This window comes from Ambystoma mexicanum, chromosome 8 (genome assembly GCF_040938575.1).
Source record: "Ambystoma mexicanum isolate Mex_15411 chromosome 8, UKY_AmexF1_1, whole genome shotgun sequence".
Lineage (NCBI taxonomy): Eukaryota > Metazoa > Chordata > Amphibia > Caudata > Ambystomatidae > Ambystoma > Ambystoma mexicanum.
In genome coordinates, this window is record NC_090929.1 from 580,593,955 (window position 1) to 580,617,008 (window position 23,054).

Consider the following 23,054-nt stretch of genomic DNA (forward strand, 5'->3'; position numbering starts at 1 on the left):
GCCGTGTCGTCGGGCCCCCACCGAAGCACCCCGGTGGGAGGCCGGCTGACGAAGTTCGTCAGCGTGTGGGAGTCCATCTCCACCGACAGTTGGGTGCTGGACACCCTGACCAACGGGCACTCGCTGGAATTCCAAAAGAAGTGCCCTTGCATTCCTCCCGTGGCCAGGAAGGAGAATCACGTCCCTCAACTGCCTTTGGAGGTAAGGGCGATGCTCAAGAAAGGTGCCATCGAACTCGTCCCCAGGAGGCTCCGGGGCTCCGGAGTGTACTGAAGGTACTTCCTCGTCAGAAAGAAGACAGGCGGTTGGCGCTCCATCCTGGACCTGCGTCGGTTAAACAAATACATCAAGGCGCAGAAATTCAGGATGGTCACCCTCCAGCACGTGCTGGGACAGCTGGAGGAGGGCGACTTCCTGTCGTCGTTGGACCTGGAGGACCCTTACTTCCACATCCCCATTCTAAAAGGGCACAGGAAGTTTCTCAGGTTCGTGGTTCAGGGACGCCACTACCAATTCAGAGCCCTAGCGTTCGGATTAAAGTCGGCACCCAAGGTATTCACCGAGTGCCTGGCACCAGTAGCGGCGCGGCTGCGCCTGCAGGGGATCCACGTCTAGCCCTACCTGGATGACTGGCTAATCCGGGCAAGGACAAGAGAACTCGCCGTCGAGCACACAGCGAGGACCGTCCGGCTGCTCACGGAACTGGGGTTCGCCATCAACTACCCCAAATCCCACCTGGTTCCGTCTCAAGTAGCACTGTTTCTGGGAGCGAAGCTCGATACAGTGGGGCAATTGGCCTCCCCTTCGGAGGAGAGGACGAAGACCTTCCTGGGAAAGGTGCAGCGCCTGCTAGCCATGGACGTGGCCAGGGTGAGGTCCATCAAGTCCCTCCTCGGGATGATGTCCTCATGCATCTATCTTGTGCCCCTTTGCAGACTTCGGATGCGTCCGCTACAGGAGTTCCTCGACGCCCGCAGGTTTCAGGCGAGGGGCTGCTTCGAGGACTGGATCCCTCTCGACGAGAGGAGTTCCGTCGGGCGATCCAATGGTGGGGTACCCGTGCTCACCTCACTACAGGCACGGACTTTCAGACCCCGGCGTTTCAGGAGACGATGACGACGGACGCCTCTCTGGAGGGTTGAGGTGCCCACACCACAGGCCTCCACGCAAGAGGCCTTTGGCTTCCGGAGAAGAGGTCTCTCCACATCAACATTCTGGAGCTCCGAGCAGTGTTCTGGGCGCTCAAGTCGTTCCTTCCGTCCCTCAAGGACAAAGTGGTGAGGATCTTCAACAACACCACCACAATGTTCTACATATGGAAGTAGGGGGGCACCAGATCCCCAGCCCTATCCAAGGAGGCCCAGGATCTGTGGCACTGGGCCGTCGCCCAGGGGATGTTTCTGGTTCCCTTCCACTTGGCAGGAATAAAAAACACCATCACCGACTCACTCAGCAGGGAGCTGCGCTCGTGCCACGAGTGGGAACTACGTCAGGACCAGGTGGACCGGCTCTTTCGACGATGGGGCAAACCCCGGATCGACCTGTTTGCGAAGGCGACGAACTCCAAGTGCCAGAGGTTCGCCAGCAGGTTCCTGCAATCGAGGAGCATGGGCGATGCTTTCTTGTTCCCCTGAGACGGCCTGTTTCTATACGCGTTCCCTCCGTTGCCGTTGCTGCTCCGCCTCACCAACCAACTCAAGAAATCCAGGTGCAGAATGATCCTCGTCGCGCCGGTGTGGCCGAGGCAGATCTGGTTCCCAGACTTTCTGGACTTGTCAACGTCCCCACCAGTCAAGCTGCCGGCGGATGCGGATCTTCTCTCCAGAGAAGGAGGCGCCATTCTCCACCACGACCCACAGTCGCTGAACTTGCAGGCCTGGCTCCTGCAGCACTAGAGTTTGGAGGGTACGATATCCCGGCTGACTGCAGAGAGGTTCTTGCAAAAGCCAGGGCGTCCTCAACTCTTAAGTGTTACGGTCATAAGTGGAAGAGGTTCTCTGTCTGGTGGCGTGCACAGAAGATTAACCCTCTGCGGATTACAGCCCCTCAAATACTGCCGTACCTACTGACGCTGGCCAAAGCTGGACTGGCTCACGCCTCCATCAAAATACAACTGGCTGCCATCTCCCAATATACCAGGACTACGGGACGGGCGTCCTTGTGGTCTCATCGCCTGGTGAAGGAATTTATGAAGGGACTATTCCCAACGTTCCCGCCGGTGAAGGCTCCAGCCCCAGCGTGGGAGCTTAATGTGGTGCTGACCAGGCTCATGGGGGCCCCATTCGAGCCTATGCATTCGGCGCCTTTGAAGTTCCTGTCGTGGAAGACAGCTTTCCTCGTGGCCATCACCTCCGCATGAGTGGGAGAGATCCAGGCCCTATCTTGCAAGCCTCCATACTTGACTTTTCATGACACGAGGGTGGTGCTGAGGACGCACCCCTCCTTCATGCCCAAGGTGCCGTCGGACTTCCACCTCAGCGAGCCCTTGGTGTTACCAGTTTTCTTCCCGTCGCCTTCGACGCCGGCCGAGAGGACTTTGCACTTGCTGGATGTAGCTAGAGCGCTGAAGTTCTACGTGGACCGCACGAAGAGTTTTCGGAAGACGTCACAACTGTTTGTGAACTTTGGGTCTGTGAATCAAGGGAAGGCTCTCTCGAAGACTTCCATTTCCAGATGGCTCTCCGGCTGCATTATGCACTGTCACCGATTGGCAAACCGACCGCTGCCCGGCTGTCCGAGAGCCCATTCGACCAGAGCGATCGCTGCTACCACGGCGTTCCTGTCTGGTGTACCCCTGCTGGACATCTGCCGAGATGCTACGTGGAGGTCGATGCACACCTTCACAAGATTCTACTGCATCGATCGGGACTCCAGGGAGGAATACAGGGTCGGCCAAGCAGTGCTGCGCAACCTGTTTGCCTAAGGTGAGCCTGGTGAGGAGGTAAGAATTGCTTAATGTTGAGTTTTGGATGTAATTCTTAATGTTGAGCCTTTGGCACCTCCCGTGGTTGTGCATGTGTATACTGCTATGTATTCTTTTATTCATGAGCATGTGAATCCATGCCAGACCCCATGCTGGAGAAGGAACAAGTTACTTACCTGTAACTGTTGTTCTCCAGCATGGGTCTGGCATGGATTCACATGCGAACCCTCCCACCTACCCCTCTGCGGCTCTTCACTTGGTCATACTGCCACTTTGCGTGCTACCAAATCTGAGGATGGCTGCCAGAGGCAGGGCTTAGGGAGAGGTCAGTCATTGGCTGGGGGCAGTATGACCCAGTGATCAGTGATTGGTTACTGCTAAGAAAGACAGATCAGAAACGAAACTGATACTGATTTTTTCTATACCGAGGATTCCCGGCCTGACGACAGGGAATATTCATGAGCATGTGAATCCATGCCACACCCATGCTGGAGAACAACAGTTACAGGTAAGTAACTTGTTCCTTATTACTTTATATCTTATATTAACCAACTGCATTTTGTAGGTGGAGAGGGCATTTTAAGGGAAACAGCAACAAAGCTGTGCACCTTTTCTGTGAATTAATGTTAGTAACAACTGAAAGCAAAGGCTCAAGAAAAGTGATTTAAGTTTGCATCGTGATCCTAGTAACACTGCAGCAGCCCTCATCCTATTCTGCCACTGCAAGTACATCTTATATTTACCAGTTCCCTGACAGAATCCCTTTCCTGAGCTCACAGAACAAAGCAGCTGTATTTAACCATCCTGAGGATGAAGGGTGCCATGGCAAAGAAGTGTCATCTAAAATAACATGTTCTGGCAAGGATGATATTGCTAGTTTCCACGACGCCAAACCTCTCATTGGTAGATTGCGATGTGTAACTTTTGTTAAAATAGCACATTATCCCTACCCTTTCCACTGTAGTAATGTTTTTAGTTTTATATTGGTGATGTTTTTTTTTATTACACATTGTATGTTCTTATTAAAAACGAACATTTGGATATTTATATAGGTTATTCAGTCCATATGAGATATACTGATGCAAACAGAAGGTGAGCAGGCTTACATATGTTGTGAGCACCTAGGGAACCTGCTATTTATGCTGGTGACATCTTTCTTCCAAATATAGAAGGTGCTTTTGGGCTACAAAGGGCACTGGAACCAATTTTCCACTTGGTTCCTTCTGTGTGGTGGGCATGACCCGCCAGATGTTTTGACCTGTGACTCCAATGATCCCGTCCATTATGTGAATTGTAGGCCAAAACATCTGGCCGGTTGCCAGTTCACCATGTTGGTCAGAGCAGCGGGATGCTCTTGCTTACTCTTGTAGTGGGTGACATACTTTATTCCTTTATTATCAACGTACTCCAGTATCAGTAAAATAGCGATTGTGAATAACATTTTGACAGTCAATTGCCACACTTGGTTGCAGCCAGTTTTCTTTGCATGTTTGGTATTTATTACATAAAGATAATTTTTTTTTTTATTTGGCTCTATATCTACATCTACAATAGGTACACAATGCTATCTATCAATGAAGCACCAGCCTTTTCACTGAAGATGTGACTGTTTTGGTTAAATATGTTAGACTTCTGGGGAAAGGTTTACGCAGCGTTGTCTGAAGTAGTAGATGGACAGCTGTATAGGTCACCTATGAGTGGTCTCTTTGGGATCTGGAGTGAAGTCCCCGGAAAGGCGCAAGAGATCCTCACTAAACACGGGGTGGTGTTAGGGCTAAGAGGAGTATTTTGAAGAAATTGAAAGACCAACACCCTCCACTTGAGTGGAAATGACTGAAAGAACAAACATGGGCCAATGACTGCAACAAATCATATACAGTAACACAACCCACGACATCTAGACCTAGAGATGTATTGTGTGAATTTCGGGTACGTTTGGCCAAAGAACCCTCCACTGTATAAGGGAGCCATGTTAAAATTGGAGGCCATGTTAAAATTGGAGTTAAGATGCTAAGATGTAAGCTATAGTCCCGCATTGCCGGCAATTGTTTTGTAAGGGTCTGTGGTATATGGCTTTATAGTTAATTGATGGTATCTGCCATGCCCAATTAAATTTGCACAAAAAAATGTCCGAATATTTCATGGAACGTGCAAAACAAATCCACTGTCATTGCCACATCTTATTGTGATTCAAAGGTTATTTTTTTTGATCCCATAAAATGTGTTATTTTTTTTCTCCAGAAATCTTGGGAAGTCCGGACTTAGAGTGTCGTGTCTTGGTTTAGGTAAGTCGCAACATATATGTTTAATTGAACTACATTATATAATGTCCTGCTATTAAATAAAGTGTTATTGGTATAGTTTTGTATTTGGGCTTTATTTTTCTGCCACACGGATGTTGGTATTCATTTCATTTGCCTTCCAATCCTTGGTAAGCCTGGCCAAACTCTCTCGAAAGTGATCCACAGGCTCCTGCGATTCTTTTAGTGAGATTCCAGTGGGTTCGTAGATGCCCGCAGATTTGTTTCCCTGCTTGAATATGTCCGAATCTCATTTAAAAGTCCTAAATCTTCCAGGATGTTTAAGCTGATTCTTGCATTGAAAAACAAACACAAAATAACATAAAAGGGAGAGAAGGGGTTAGGGAATGGGAGGGGTTGGACGAGGCTGGGAGTAGCCAAGAGGAGATGGAGTCCTGTGCATCATTAAATGTTATCCACGCAGGACAACGCCTTATACTCTGCAGTAGGATATGTCCGTAGATTAATGCACCTACTGCAGTGATCTTTATCAAGGGCTGGTAGGAAAGCTCATGCGGAATGTGCTTGTTTTGGGAGAAAAACAATGCCGAGCAGCACAGATTCGAAACCTGGGCCTGCGCTTAGTGGCTGGACTCCGGCATGAAGTGCAATATAAGAAGCCACATTTTCTTTACTTTGCAGGTCCCATGTATGCATCTGGGCAAGGGGAACACAGACTTTCATCCTTCTGAAGTTGTTCAAACGTGTAAAGCTGAACTGGGAAACTGTAAGAGTGTATGTCTGACCAGCAGAAGCAGTCACATGTCAGGAATGCCTGGGTCTGGTTTTCATCATTCTTGGATAAATATAGTTACTGAGGTTTATAATATCACAACATAGGGAATTTCTAAAAGATGCTGACCTCTGAAAAGTCTAACCGGCTGGGAAAGAGTTAGTCATGCTTTAGGGGTGCATGAATCCTACTTATTTTGATTCCATGTGGGCTACTGCGTTTACTTATTTATGAACAGGGAGTGCCTATGGCTACAGGTCAGTGACTTCAGGCAGTCAGTCACATGTCGTGCATTCATGATGTAGACTGACATTCCTTTAAGGAATACCATTTAGTCAGGCAGGATTGCAATGTTAAAGGGTCTATAACGGCAGGAAAACGCATAACATATATCTCCAGTAATGGGCCTTTGTGTGCTGGTATCGCCATACGTGCTCCCAACCTTATTGTATGCCGGAGGGTGTGGGAGGGGACTGCTCATAATTTGTGATACAACAAAACCCACTGGTTATGTGCAGGCCGCCTTCTTGAATAAGGTGAGCTGAACATTAAAACAAATAATGCAAATAAAAAATGCATCCCCTGCACGTTTTATATTTGCATTGTAATTTGTGAGTTGGACACAAAGTGTCATTTTTATGAAAATGATAATGGTTTGCCAGCTGCAAACGGAGTGTATTTTGGTTTCTATAGTAAAGAAAAAGTCAGATGGGAGCAAGCCATTATTCATTTGGATACTTTCCTTCCAGGGATGCTCAAAAAAAGCAAATGTTCTGAACGTTGAACCCGTTTATGCCTTGTTTGCTTTGAACATGTGATGGAAGTAAAGGATCGGACCTCTTCAACCCAATGCTTATAGCCACATATTTCATAAGCATTCATTGTCATAAGATTAACCCAAATCTATCACCCAAATACAATACAAATTCATGTGAGTCAGGGTTCCGCTGAAAAATTCAGAACAAGCTTCATCCTTGATGTAAGCCTTCTCATGCATATTTATTGTGTGCTTTTAATCCTGGTGTTGGGGGATTGTTTGTTCTTAAGCTTTTGGAAGTTGCAATCTCTTCCTGCAATCAGTGGGAATGGCTACTTACTTTCATGTATCAAAGACCTTGATTTTTTTTGTTTTGTTTTGAATCCATTGATGTGTCTTTCTTTGAAAGTTCATGCCATTTAATAGGTACTGACCTATATTTTCCACTCTCAGCTGCTCAGCCTTGTGTTCATTGTTACAGCCATGCCTTATCATAATCACAATATACCTCTCTGTATGGTTATATAGATTCCCGGGAACCGCTTCAAACGTCCAGAACTTTTTGAGACTTATTGAACTGATATGCACCTCTATCAGTAGGCTTCAGCATGCCTGGCACGGTTGGAACTCTTTGGCTGGTCTGTCTTTTCTTTCCAGCAGGCACGCTGCTTGCTAGCTCGGAAAGGACCAGCAAGAGTCTTCCTGTGGTAGGTAATGCATGGGCATCTTCTATGCACCCGTGCATTGCCCATTTCCCCTCATTTGTAAAAGGTTGTTCCTTTTGCAAAGGAGTCTGTCCCCTGCACCCAACCCTTGAACGGGGGGGGGGGGGAGGGAGTGTGAGGGCACCCTCATGGGGATACCATCAGGAAAAATGCACTTTTTCGAATTTCTTGACAGTACACCATCATAGATTGGCAGCGAACAGTCAATACTCCTGTTTACTGAAACCGGTGAACTGGTAATGGATGAATGAATCCTGTTCAAGCACTCTCTGATTTGTAACAGCATGCAAGCAAATGTCTTATTCTATTGGTGAGTTTGCCAGTCACAAAACCAAAGCTAGACATGTACTTCCTTCAAAGGGGATATGTCACTTTATTACAATGCACAGTGTCTAGGACCAAGCCCTCATTGGATGTAGGAGTACACCTCCATCCAAAGTTAACCTGCTGCCTACGGATCATCACTGTCCGTATGGTTTAGGTTTCCATGTCAGCTGCTGTTCTGTAGAAAGCCATGCTTGCTCTCTACACAACATATAAACAGAAACTCTTCACAGCAGGGCCGCTTCAGTTTATCTCTTGGAATCCGGCCTGCACAATCTTTCCCTATTCAGAGCCTTCCTGCAAAGGAATCTGCATCCAAGCTGCTGCTGCTGCAACTTTGATTCTGCATTGTGGACATTTCCTGTTTCTCCATTGTTTTTGTCGTGCCTGCACCCCAGCGGATGAAAGGGATTGTAATCCTTGGAGGTCCTAGTGGGTATCTTCCCCCCCCCCCCCGTCCCCCAGCTCTAAACTAGAATTCCATTGCCACTGGAGAGTCAAGGGCTCTTCTCCGTTTGCCTGCCTTACCAAAACTAATTGTCTCTGATGAGGTCTGTTTACCTCTCTCTCTCTCTCTATCTCTCTCTCAGAGAGGGAGGGAGGGAAGGAGGGAGGCAGGGAGAGAGAGAGAGAGAATGTATTTAGGAGCTCGGACCAAGCTAGTAGGCACTTTTTTCATCAATACGCTATTTTAAAACAGTGGTATTAATCATTTGCTTTAATCTAAGACACTTCAGATGAAAGTAATCTTCTTTTACCTAGAATAATGAATTTAGAAATGTTTGTTATGTGTAAATGACCCAAGATGTATCAAAGCCTGAGGGGGGCACAAGAAACGGGCAGTGGTGCTTTATTATAATTTACTTAACTCGGCCCTTTGAAATCTTAACCTGAATAAATTCGTCTGATATGGATTAAATATGGAATGATATGGATTAAAAACAACGTCTATTGAATACAAGCCAGTTCTTTTTCCCTCACTTGATTCATATTTGTTGTTTATGCATTAATGTTGGTACTTCATGTGACTCCGAAATCCTGCTAACAAAATCACACTCACTGTTGCTCTTACAAAGAATTAAAATTGACGAATACTCCAGTTTAAGACATCCGCTGAATACAATGATCATTAACGGATTACAAATCAAAAAGTGTGCAGACTTGCTATGTCTTCAGATGCTCGTGTTTCTCTTTTTATGATTTTGTTTCGATCAAATGGTTCTTTTCAATATTTTATTAATGCATTGAACCACTAAAGACATCGGCTTTGTCTCCTTTTAAATGCTTTGATCGTTTCTATGAAATCTCTCTTTTCACCATAGCAACACAGAATTGAAAAATATTTAGAAAAGAATGCAGGCCTTTGTTAGGTGTCACATATTATCAATGAGGCCTTAGTCACCTAAATACATATACAGAAAAGGAGTGCAAAGAATTTCAATGTGTTTATTGATCAAATGTGTTGAAATTTAGAAAAATAAAAAGTTCTAAATCCATGCATAACATGTCACATTTTATCGTTTGATCGGCATTCTCCAGAATTGCTACGTATTCGTGGCCTTTTTGTATTTTTATTAGGAATTATAAATTTGCCTTTGTCAATCTGTTTGCTAGTTCAAACTTTAAAATGCATTAGCTTGCGTCTGCTTCAAATCATTTAAAATGCCAGTGCCAGGCTTGCCACTTGCGCTCTATGGTGTTCTCATATCAAGCCTCTGCTCAGGATGTGCCACTCACTACAATTCATATTTGCACTTTTTAAGTTTTTGTTCATCAACCACTGCTGCTTGCAAACGGGGCCTTAATTGTCTGTCTTTTCTTTCAACACATATTTTATTGTATTGTCTAACCAAAGAAAAGTAGAACATTCCACAGCATAAAAAAGCACAACTATACCACAGGCAGTTATTTACTACAGACGTTTACTATAAATGCCATCCTAGTAATAAACATGAACATTCTCCAACCAACAAGTGCAGCAAGTCACCACCCTACTGAACTCCAGCCCCAGGTTGCCCCTCTACTCCTGAGGTCTGCATTAGCTGACCAACCCTTCAAACCCCTTTGTAACTGGTTTCCCCATCCAATCCATATTTTCGTGTGTTTTTGGGGCATCGTTATGTTCTGTAAACCTTCTATTAAAAAGGCCATGCACATGTTCCCCTATTTGTTCCAGGCATCGAACTCTGGCAATGATAATACTCCCCACCTTGTCCCAATATCTCACTTGGCCAGCATACCTGGTGAGGTCGGCTTCTCCCCAAATACCCATAAGAACCAATACAAAACCTTCGTTTGACTGCATTGTATGGGAAGAAAAGTGACCTTTTCCCTTTTGGCAGCTCAAGCAATCGAGATGGCCACCCCTCCAAATCTTGCGTACAATTGTCCTAGAATAGTAGATTGTATGTAGAGCCATGTACTGCATTAACCTAAATCTACTTGAGATCCCCAATGTCCTTTGTTTTGTCAATGCCTCACTTCAGCCCACTTCCTCTGCAGGTCTAATATCCACCGCCTGTTTGATTCTCATCTTATCCAGTGGTTTATTCGAGAAAATCAGTAGTACTTTATGCAATGTCAAAATTGTCTTTCCTCACACACCGTCCACCACAACGTCGCCTTGAAGACAAGTGCTCAGACAAGCAAAAGCCCCTGCTTATCTGGTATACAGGGCATGTTGTGTCTTCATGTACATAGGCAAAAGTCTTGACCTCTTAATTGGAATTGAGCTTATATATCCTGAATTTTGTCATTTAGATAGGCAAAGCATGTTGCCTCCCCCTCCATCTATATATATTTTTATTTTTAACATTACACTTTTCTACAGATTAGCCAAGTGAAGTTACTAACATTTTGCTACTAATTTGTATCTTTTTGATACAAACGAAAAATAAATAGATAAGGTAAGTGACCACTAGGCTGATGCTAATCGGCTTTCCTGGGCTTACCTCAGACGATTGCCATCCAGAATCCAGCAGCAGAATACATTACTGAACTAAAGCTCCTGCTTGGAACAGAATTAAGTGCAGCAATAAGTCCTCCTGACTGATTATCACCCACACAGTGACCATATCGGAGGCAGGCAGCCCGGCCATTGGACCACAGTCATGTGACTTGTAGAGCAACGTTTGTGGACCATCATCACATCATTCCCACCTAGAGCCCAGCAGCAGAATCCTCCGCCCAACGAAAGCTGCAGCTTGGAGTAGCACAGCACATGGATCCCTCCTGCCATACTCCACCACAAGGGTGGCCATATTGAAAGCAGACAACCTGGGCATTGGACCTTGTCGTCGAGTGCCTTACCCTAATACTCCCTAGACAGCACACTGCTGGGCGTCCCTATTGAAGGCCACCAAAGCAAAGAGTGTTCAGAATTGAAAGGGTGTATGGTTGCCCTAACTTGAACACACCCCTTACTATTGACCCATAGCCCTGCTCACTCGCAACCCCATCACCAGCTCACCAAACTACCTGGAGTAACAGCAACTGCACTATAAGTGGTATTGGTTGCTGCCAACCTGAATGCCTAATTATTCTGTTCCACAATACAAGCCTGATTAATTTTCGAGTTCGTCGCTACCCGCCTGGTTGCTTTATTTCTGTTTTTCACAACTTGTCCGATTGCTTCATTTTTCTGTTGTCCCTACCAGCCTACTACTTTCTTATTCCCACCACTCAAACCTCCTTCCACACCTACTGTAACTCGCAACCTAATACCCTATTGCTATCCCAATGCTATCCCAATGCCTGCTAATCCCCTTTGCCAAATGCCTCATTCTTTTCTTATGTCCCCTACAACATATCCCATTCATCACCCACAGGAAGCAACCAGGCAGCCAATCCCACTCCAATTTAATGCATCTCCCTCAGCTTTCTTTTTAGCACTTTACTCTGTCATCATCCTCTTGACCTACTGTTGCACTCACACTTTGGAATGCGTATCACTATGTAAGAAGATGTAATTCCTTTCCTTACCACCAATTTGAGACCCACAATTGATACTTCACCGTTATGTGCGTAACTAAACCTGGTTCCACCCGTGAAACCACCATTGCCTTTGAGTTCACCTCAACTCAGCAAATCTCTCCTAAACCTTGTATAATGCTCCTTCTCTATAGGCAGCCTGGTATCAACCACAGGCCTTACCTCCGTGGTATGCTTTGGTGAGGTAGTGAAGAGATTAGGAACACAGAGCAGAAGCAGCCTCCCTGGAAGTGCAACCCCAAATTGAGGAGGAAACCCAATCCGGGAGAAAAACCTCCTCTACCAATCTGAATAGTCAAGGTGGTGATGGCTATTAGGCAGGCAGATGTGATGGTCAATCAAGGCTCCGAATTATGAGCAGAACTCAATGGAATGCCCAGTAAACAATGCCATAGGCGTTTAGCAAATAGTATCCAAAGAACAGGAAGGCAAGCAGAGGAAAACATTCAAGCGGGAAGCACAGAGCCAGGACAAGGTGAGCAAGTGAAGTTGAAAGGAAGAAACCTTGCGGTACGGAGAACAGGGAGGAACGAGGTAGACAAGAGCACTGGCAACATAAGAGTTAAGTTGCGGCGCAGCGAATACCTGCACCTTGCTATTTTTATGTCTGTGGCATTCTCCGTATCCGTTCTGCTGGCGGTGGCCATCTTGGACGTATGACGTCAATGGTAATGTGACCGACGTTCTGCAACCGTCGCCACCTTGGGATGAGACAGTAACTATGGGAACACCAACGCTTCCATAGCAAAGCAACCGGAGAGAGTTTCCATGTCCTCATGGGGGTAGGTGAATTTCCAACCACTGGTTCGCTTAACATTTTCTTCCTTGATCTGCACCTTCTCCTGGACTCCATTCCCACAGATGCCCTCTTTCCCCGTTGTGTGGGAGCTCCACCTCTCTAAAATCTCCACACCCCACATTTCAACTTTACTCTCTTCTTTTTTTAATGCTCTAGTCTACCTCGCTTCATTCCTCAGCTCATCCAACCTCAATATTGTATTTGTATTTTATTTGTATTTCTGGAGCGCTTAAAGCCAAAGCCGTTCACACAATAATAAAAGCTGTACAAAAGTGAAAAACGAATAAGAAACATTCTGTACTAATTGTTGGAAGAAAGAAGATAGTGAATGACACATAGGCTAGGAAAAAAGCGAACAGTTAGATTGAAGAGGAGCTAGTAGAGAGAAAGATTGGATGCAAGATGAGGCACAGGGAGGGTGAGAAAAGTAGGAAGAAACCTATTCTAAACCTAAAGAACATGCAGGATAATATAATGATATACGTGAAGAAAGATACAGAGGAGCCAGATTATGGAGAGATTGAAGACAAGACAAAGAAAATTGAAGAGCAAGCAGGAGTGAAAAGCGGGAGTGGAAAAGGAGGCAGCACAGAGAAGTCAGAGCTGGAGAAATAGTCACAAGAAGATGAGGGAAAAACAAATAAGCAGAATAGTGGTAGACAGAACGGAGAGGAGCCATATGAGTATCTGGAATGCCAAGAAGAAGACTTGAGCATAGAAGAGAGAGAAGATACTAGAAGATTAGTCGCATGAAATGAGAAAAAGGGTCTAGCTTTCAGAGTATTAAAGTGGTGGAATCCACAGGAGCGGGAGAGTTCTGAAATCAGTGAGGAAAATGTAGGAGAAGAAGAATCCGTAAGCATGCCATGATTCCAGGCAGAAGAAGTGGGTAGAGAATTGGAGGGGGGAGGAAATAGAGGAGGAGGACTAGTAGTGGCGGGAAAGAAAAGAACTTCCCTCTTGTATGGCTTACGATGAAGAAAGTGAGCGGACATCCAAGACTGGATAGTGAGGAGTCAAGAAGTAATGGTGTTGTGAATAACGGGGATAAATGCAGAGAAGGAAAGAAATCGTTGTGACTCATCAGCGTAAAAGTGATAGGATAGTCCGAACCAAGTGATAATAGAAGCAAGCGTATACTGCTTAAAATAAAAAGAGGAGGGGGGTCACAAAACCGAGCCCTGAGTGACACCATGTTGAAGAGGAAGTGTAGTAGAATGACTGGCCCAGGAGAGAAAAAGTTTGGTTGGAAAGATGGGAACAAAACCAGCGGAAAACAGAAATATTAAGACCAAGAGAAGAAACTGAAACAAGCAAGAGAGATTGGTCCACAGTATCAAATGCTGCCGACAGATTCAAAAGTCTTGGAAAGCAAGCAAAGATGAGTATGAGGAGACCCGAGAATAGATAATTGGCTATAGAAGCTTAGAAAGATAGCGAAGGAGTGATCTAGGCTGAAAATTATGGTAAAGAGCAGGGTCAAGGGACGTTTTTGAAGAATAGGAAGAATCGTGGTGTGCTTGGTGAGAGAGAAGGGACAGTCAAGTATAAGGGAAAACGATGGCGCAAGATCAGATGAATAGATAGGGATGGCAGTGACTGAAATCAAAGATAATGGGGAAGAAAAAATGGGGGGAAGACAATGGGGAATTCCGAACAGGAACCAGAAATGTGCGAAGGAACAGATGAAAGGAAGAACAAATGGAGAAGAGATATGAGAGGAACAGAAGAATGATAGGAGGAAAGGTAGAGATTAAAATTGCCAAGATGAATCTAAGGGGTATCAGAGGGGAGAAAAGAGGACAAGTGAACATCAAGGTCTTCACAAAAGGAGTAGGGTGAACCTGGAGGGCAGTAGATCAAAAGAAAATGTAAAGGGTAAGGTTTGGAAAACGGAGTACTGATATTCAAAGGAAGAAAGAGGTAGATTAGGTGGGGAAGGAGAAATAGTATATGAAGAGCGATAGACTAGACGGAAGTGGGGTTTGGAAAGAAGAGGTAGAGGAGATCAGAGCAGAAGGAATAACAGAATTGGATTAGGATAACCAGGTTTCAGTGATGCAGAGAAAGTGCAGATTTAGACTAAGAAATGTATGCAGTGTAGAATGAGGCTTGTTACAAAGCTAACGTGCATTCCAGAGGGCAATATTGATATGGGAAAAAGGAGAGAAGCATAATTAAGATTATGCAAATTGCGATTTGAGAGATGAAATGTGCTACGAAGGAACAGGATGAAACATATGGTGGTAATGAAGGCAAAGAATATGAAGACAACTAGATTAGTAAAGAACCGTAAAACTGAGGAGAGAACAAACAAGCCAGTGCCAGGATGGAAAAACAGTAAGTAGACCCCACAGTGTAGAGGGATTAGGCGCAAACGGAGACGGAAACCGGAAAGATGTTAAAGATCCAGTAGGGGCAACGCAGTGGGAGCAGCAAGAGTAAATAGAGGAGGAAAGCATAATAGCAGAACAAAAGAAAGCTAAAGCCAGTAGGAAAAGAGAAAGGGTGCTGTAGCACAGGACTTTGCCCCTAAGCGGATGATAACTTCTGGGAGAGGTGGGCAGGTCGGAGGGGCTGGGGGACCATCTCCAACACGAGAATGAGGAAGGAGGGGAGTTCACGGGAAGCCGAGCAGCACTGCAAAGATGAAGCAGCCATGCTTCACAGGTGCAGCTGGTAAATTGGCAGTTCAGTTCTGCTATAATGGTTTAGAAAGCAGGTAGGCAAAAGGCTCACTGCGAGACAGCAGATCCCGGCGGCACAGCCCATACAGGACACGCCACACTTTGACTTTTGCCGGACTATTGGCCCAACCCATCTAACCTCTTCCTTATCCATTATTTTGTTCCCTCACATCTCTCCCTCCTACCTCACCAATTTCCAAATGCAAGTTTAAACCTGATTCTGTGGCGCTCTTATTTAGCTGAGGTCAGATCATTCCTCATCGAAATCGTCTTCAATGACGTCAACCTAGCTCTGAGCTCACCTTTCAAGAAACATAACCCCCCCCTGCACCTCCTAACCCACCACCTCGTATCCCCAAACCTGGACTTGCCATTAAGTACAGCAGCTTCATATGAGTGTATGGCTTCAACTCTGCACAGTGAAATTCTCCCATTGCGCCCCCACCTGCTCCACTTCTCACGGCATACAAGTAGGCCTTCTTTGAACTCCATGTTACTTGGGCGCTGACAAATCTACCGAATTCCACTTACCCAATTCATTCATTTTCACCCCTGCAAAACCTTCTCTACTATCCCATTCACACAGGCTACTTTGCACCCTCCTACTGTCTCCTCCTCCTGAGATAATGAGTTTTCACTCCACTGTTTTCTTTTATCCCGGTCTACCGATCCGCCCCACCAGCTCCCCTTTCAATCACCATAACCTTTTGTATCCTTGGATCTTTCTCTGCACCTCACATTTCAAACTGATTCCCATCCTCCAGAAAACCAATCCTATGTGTGCTCCAGTGGACCAATTTTCCCCACAAATGAAAGAGCTTGCAACAATAAACCTGCTTCAAAGGGATTGTGTCCTCGGACGTATTCCTTATCTTGATAGATCATCTCCAGCTTGCTGGCTTCTGAATTTTTTTTTCAGTAGAGGGCGCTGCGCGCGATGTCCCTCGAGCCGATGTCCCTCGACAGCCTCCGGATCGGCGCCGACAACATCATGCATATAAATAGACTTGCACAGCGTCCGTTGCTCAGTTCAGTTTTTCCGCGCTTCGTGGGCCTCGGAATCGCATTGCTCAGTTCGTTACTCAGAGAATATATTCTTCATTATTCCTTCGAGAATAAACCAACTCTTACTCGATGGCTTCCTCATCCGAACCGACGACTCCACGGTCCGGCTTCAAAAAATGTTGAGACTGTGGAAAGAAAATGTCGTTGACAGATCCTCACAGGATCTGTTTGTGGTGCCTGGGATCGGAGCACCAATGTTCGGAGTGCGAGCACTGCATGTCCATGACGGTGAAAACCTTGAAGGAGCGTAAGGGGAAGCTTGAGAGAGGTAAGACCGTTAAAACTCCTTCGAAAGTTTCCTCGGCAGAGTCGAGACATTCGTCTCCTCGCCGACACAGGAAACTTTCTCGGTCTAGGTTTCGAAGCAGCTCCCACCACTCTTCGAGATCCAAGCATTCAAGTAAGAGACGTCGAAGATCCCCTTCCTCGTCTTCTTCTCCTGTTTCTCCGGAAAGAGTCACCTGCCCCACAAAGCATAGCTCTCAGGCTGAGTGGGAGGAATTCTGTAAAAGGATGCTTAGCGTCTTCGAGAAAGCGGCCTCGACCCCCTCGAAGACAGCTGAGGGTGATACCCTGGGTGAAAGACCCAATAAATCTAAACGCCGTGAGTCGTTGCACCCAGCGAAAGAAACTACTCGAGCGTCACGAACCCTCGAGCAAAGGCACTGTGCCATCGACGCCATCGTTGAAGGTCCCTTTGACGCAGATTTATGCGTCGTCGACGCCATTATCGAAAGGCTCACGTCGATGCTGATGCCGAAAAAGAGCAAACCCACGGCTATCACTACCTCACAGCCAGTGGTCATACCCAGAGCCTCTAACATGACTTCGAGGTCATCGACAACCTCGAGTAGGATCCCGATCCTCTTGAGTTCTTCGAGGCCACTTCCAATCTTCTCAACGCCTTTTTCGGTGTTTTCGAACCTTTAACGTCCGCGTTGACGTTTTCCCAACCGATTGCGACAAACTTAGCCCCTTCTGCTCTGGAAATGGGATTTAAGCCATTTCCAAGGTCTGATCATTTCAGACCTTTGTCTTCAATCTTTGAGGAAGGGGAGGATTCAGATCAAGAAAGACCCTTTGGGGTGCAGAGATCTGCAACACCAGAACCAGAGGAATTTACCTCTGAGGAAAATAGGTTGAAGGACCTTAGTGAATCCCTACATGAGGCAAGTGGGTTAGATACTTCCCCAGAAATAGAATTTGCCAAACCAGACCCAGGGGAACATGCTGAGACCCCTTACAGAATTTTAATGGCAAGAATTATAGAATTCATGGGTTGGTCTACACCTTCACCTGCATTCCAACAGGATGACCTTACAGACATTTTAGTCAAAGGCCCACAGGAGGATCCTATGGTTCCATTGGCTAACTGGGAAACTCCTGAGGTTATCCCTGCGGTTAACAAAAAGTTATCAGCCAAATATAGGGTATCTACTACTGACCAGGAATTTTAGTCTAAACATCCAACTCCAGAGAGTCTGGTTGTCCAAGCAGCAACTGCATCAGGCAGTAGATCGGCATACCCTAATGTTCCACAGGACAGGGATGACAAAAGATACGACACTATGGCTAAGAAAGTTTTTTTCTGCATGTAGCATGGTGTTGAAATCTATATGAACGCTACTTGTACGCTTGCAAGGTTCAGCCATAAACTTTGGGAGTGTGCTTCATCAGCGGCTGGCTGCCTCCCAGAGGGAGATGAAAGGGAAGCGTTTCTAAACATCATTAAGGATGGTAAAGACGCAATGTGCAAATCCTTTCAAACTGGCATTGATTCTGCTGACAGCATCAGTAGGGCCATGGCGGCAAGTACTACAACCCGCAGATTTGCGTGGTTGCGAAAGTCTGGATTTGCTCCAGACGTACAAGCCAGACTTTTAAATATGCCCTTTGACGGCTCATCTTTGTTTGGTAAGAAGGCGGATGACAGCCTAGAAAAGTTAGACATCCAAAGCAGCAGCAAAATCCCTGGGTGCTGCAATCCGCCAAACGCCATATCGCCCCTCAGGAACCTCTGAGGTAAGCCCTTTCGCTTTTATTCCGCATTCGGAAAAGGCAGAGGACAGTCGGTCCAAAGAGGTAAAAAAAGATTCACCCGAGGTAGATGGGGTAAAAATACAAAAGCCGCAGCAGCAGTTACCTCTTTACCATCGGCACCTGCATCAGCCGCCTCTAAATCTCTCTGAGGACTCTCCTCACAAGACACCAGTAGGGGGCAGGCTATTACATCAGATGCTTGGGCATTGGAGACAGTTGCCCGAGGTTACTGTCTGCCTTTTCTACGCATTCCTCAGAGTCCTCCACCGGGGAACAGCTCTCGGAAAGTTCCAGATCCGCTCCTCTTGCAGGAAATTGTAGACCTGCTAGAGAAAGGTGCCATAGAACCGGTACCTGTAGCGGAGAGGAACAAGGGCTGGTACTCCCCCCACTTCCTAATACCGAAGAAGGATGGAGGACTGAGACCTATCTTGGACTTACGAGAATTGAACAAGTTCCTCAGGAAGGACAAGTTCAAGATGGTAACTCTTTCTCAGATCCTTCAGGCCCTCCAGCTCCAGGACTGGCTGGTATCTCTGGACCTTCAGGATGCTTATTTCCATGTGCCAATCCATCTCAAACACAGGAAATACCTGAGGTTCGCAATTGGTGACTCTCATTATCAATTTCGAGTTCTGCCATTTGGGCTGACCTTCGCCCCGAGGGTCTTCACCAAGCTAATGTCGGTAGTGGCTGTAAGTCTAAGGGGGGAAGGGATTCACGTCTACCCCTACCTGGACGATTGGCTGATCAGAGCTGTATCTCCGGAACAAGCTCAGATCCAGCTAGATTATGTCTGCCACTTACTTCACAAACTGGGCTTCTCCCTCAATTTAAAGAAGTCAAGATGATGCCATCACAGAGACGCCAGTTCATTGGAGCGGTCCTGGACGCTTCCCTGGGAAAAGCCTCGCCACCAGAGGTGAGGGCCCAAGATATTCTGCACATGGTCACCAAGTTTCAAAATGCCCAACGTCTCCCAGCCTTCGATTTTTTGAGGTTTCTAGGCCTCATGGCATCCTGCATCTTCCTTGTGCCAGAGGCTCGCCTGAGAATGAGATCTCTTCAGTGGGCACTGAGAACTCAGTGGTCACAATTCTCAGGGAGAATCACAGACCTCCTTCAGGTTCCGGACAAGGTGGCTCGAGACCTTCAGTGGTGGGCCTGCCAGGAAAACATCTTGAAGGGAGAACTGTTTTGGCAACCATGGCCGGAGATGACAGTAGTCACAGATGCCTCACTCACGGGGTGGGGATCCCATACCAACGACTTGACCATCAGCGGTCGTTGGTCTCCATCGGAGTCCAGACTACATATCAACCTGTTAGAGCTGAGAGCAATCAGACTAGCGCTGAAGGCTTTTCCGCCATCTGTACAGGGGGAAAAATTTCCTGATAATGACGGACAACACAGTGGCCATGCACTACCTCAACAAAAGAGGAGGCGTAGGATCACTGCCGCTGTGCAGAGAGGCGATGCAGCTCTTGTTTTGGGCAATCCAAGAAGGAATCTCTCTGTCGGCAGTTCACTTAGCCGGAGAGAAAAACTTGACAGCGGACACTCTGAGCAGGCAGAGTACAGTCTAACACGAGTGGGAACTAGCTCAGGAAGTTCTTCAACAGATCTTCACCCTTTGGGGAACCCCTCAAGTGGATCTGTTCGCCACCAGCATCAACAGGAAGTGCGATCAGTTTTGTTCAAGGGAATTCCCCCCGAGAGGAGCTCTAGGGGACGCGTTCGTAGTGGACTGGGGGTTTCCACTTCTGTACGCGTTTCCTCCAGTCCCTGTCATTCCTCAAATGATCAGGAGGTTGAGAAGGTTCCGGAAAGCCATGATCCTAATTGCCCCGGACTGTGCCAGGAGAACGTGGTACCCGGACCTTCTGGACATGTCCATCTGCCCTCCAATTCGTCTTCCACTGAAGGAGAATCTTCTCTCGCAGAAGGAAGGTCAGGTTCTCCATCCAGACATCAGAACCCTCAACCTTCACGCTTGGTGTCTGAAAGGTTGAGATACAAGGATTGCTTTCGGCAAGAAGGCCAGCAACAAAGACTTTATACCGCTGCCGTTGGAACAAATTTTGCAGCTGGTGTAGAGAAAAGAATATCGACCCCTTTTCATGTGGTACACCAACGGAGTTATCTTTTCTACTCTATTGGGCCAATGCGGGCCTTCAAGTTGGCACTATCAAGGGCTATCTCGCAGCGCTATCGATCTTCAAGCGCACTGCAGAGGAACCATCGTATTTCAAGTTACCCTTAGTAATACAATTTCTGAAGGGATTAACCAATGTCTATCCTCCAAGACCATTCCAAGTTCCCTTATGGGACTTAAATTTAGTCTTAAATTTCCTGATGGGTACTCCTTTTGAACCACTTCACTCTTGTTCACTAAGGTTTCTCACCCTTAAAACTGTCTTATTAGTGGCATTGACATCTGCTAGGAGGGTGAGTGAATTACAGACTCTATCTTGCAAACCCCCTCATGCAATTTTTCATAAAGATAAAGTTGTCCTACAAGTGAAGCCTAATTTTCTCCCAAAGGTGGTTTCTGAATTCCACATCACTCAGAAGATTACCTTGCCTTCATCTTATCCCCCTCCGCATCCGGGTAAAGAGGAAGAAAGTCTGCATAGGCTGGACCCAAGGCAGGCTTTGAGCTTTTACATCAGCAGACTTGCTAGGATTAGGCAAGCAGACCAACTGTTAATAGGTTACTCGGGGCACAAATTGGGATTACCGATAACAAAACAAACCATTTCCAGATGGATTATTTTAGCCATTCTGGAATGTTACAAACTGGCAGGGAAAGAGCCTCCTCAAAATCTTAGGGCTCATTCAACCAGGGGTGTCGCAGCCTCTTCGGCCCTCCAAAGAGGGGTACCGATTCGAGGCATATGTGCGGCTGCCACATGGTCTTCTGCACATACCTTCACAAGATTTTACAACCTGGATTCCTCCTCTAGCCAACTAGGTTTGGCAAAGCTGTGTTGCACTCTGTTCACTCTTGAAGGGAAACATGGCAATTTTACTCCCACCTCCAGTTACACACCACTGCTATGGGAGTCTGTCAAGATAAGGAATACGTCGGAGGACACAATCCCTTCGAAAGAACAAGTTACTTCTTACCTGGTAACGTTCTTTCGATGGGATGTTCCTCCGACGTATTCCTTGTCGCCCCTCCCATCCATCCCCTCAGTAAAACTTCCCTTGTGGTTACAGCTTACGCTCCTTCTGGGTCACTAACCAATTCATGTAAAGCAACTGTTAACGTCAAAACGGAACTGAGCAACGGACGCTGCGCGAGTCTATTTATACGCATGATGACGTCAGCGCCAATACCGAGGCTGTCGAGGGACATCGACGCGCAGCGCCTTCTACTGAAAAAAAAATTCTGAGACCAGCAAGCTGGAGATGATCTATCAAGATAAGGAATACGTCGGAGGAACATCCCATCGAAAGAACGTTACCAGGTAAGAAGTAACTTGTTCTTCTATCTCTCATCCCTCTTCCATTGCTCTCTCACTCTAGTGGAATCTTTTCTGGTTGCTTCAAGGTAGCCACAAGACTCCTCCAAAATAACTCTACTGTGTGCCTTAACTTCCCTGCCAACTTCAAAAGGATCACGAGTTACCTGTAGACCAACAACCTCTGTGACCCTCTCGATTCTACAGTCAATAAATAGAGAGGTTCTTTGACCACACTATACTATCCTCTGCTCAGCTCTCCTCCATCCTCATCCTCCTGAGTTTGTCAGGTGCTTTATACAGTAAATTGCCCCTCTCCCTACCCTATTCCTTTCAAAGTTTGGAATTCAGGAAACTGCTATCACCTGGATTGACTTCCCCCTCACTAATTATTCCTTCTCTATTTCTTGGTACACTGGCATCTTTTATCTTGGCCCTCTCTGTCCCTCTAGGCTCTTTCTTGGTTCCACTGCTGATCACACTGTACTGCACCTCCATCTGCAAGCTTAGCTTATCTTCTCTGTCAGGTTCTTCTACTACCTCTATGCAGGCAATAAACACATTCTTTGTTCCTCCTTCTTCCCACCAAACTCTACCAATCTCCATCTGCCTCTCAGCCATCCAACAACAGATAAAACTTGGAGGACTTCACTCTTAAAGGTGTTTGTCCTAGGCATCCACCTCCTAGCTTCTCATTTTCTTTCCCAATGTATCTTTCCCCTCGACCTCCTCGTACTTCCCCAAGGCACACAACTTTGCAGTTATCTTAAATAGTCTTCTAATGCATAATTACTTTATTACCTCCACAGCCACTACCAACACAATCGATTTGATTTCCTCAACATGCACATGATCCGCCCTCTTTTCACTTATCACTGTACAAATGCATTTATCTCTCCTTGGTTCTCAGTCACCACGACTTCTGCTTGATATTCCTGCTTGGCCTCCGTCCCTACTCTTTTGCTTCTCTTGACAAAACCTTAACTTTGCACTACACACGGCGTACAACTCCCCAAACCCCTTCCTACCGTTTTCATGCGGGCTTGCTATCCGTGCACAACCAATCCCTCTTCAAATGTATTCTATTTGTCATCAAATCAATTTTTAGGCATGCTCCCTACCAGACTACTTCCATCGCTTGCTACTCTCCTCATCACACCATACATCTGGTTCCTCTTCTGCCTGTCCTATGTCTCCACTGTGCATCCTCTTGCTTCCCCGTCCTATTTCCACTGGAACTCCTT

At 46.4% G+C, this 23,054-nt stretch overlaps 1 protein-coding gene across 8 annotated transcripts in view; it reads left to right on the plus strand.

Moving 5' to 3' along the window:
- The window catches only part of KCNAB2 (potassium voltage-gated channel subfamily A regulatory beta subunit 2), a 1,347,681-nt gene that overhangs the window by 886,026 nt on the left and 438,601 nt on the right, over nucleotides 1-23,054 (plus strand). For all 8 annotated transcript variants that reach the window (XM_069610272.1, XM_069610273.1, XM_069610271.1 and 5 more), the window contains one exon: nucleotides 5,165-5,208. In XM_069610272.1, coding sequence (XP_069466373.1) covers nucleotides 5,165-5,208 — 44 coding nt within the window. The remainder of the gene's footprint in view (nucleotides 1-5,164; nucleotides 5,209-23,054) is intronic.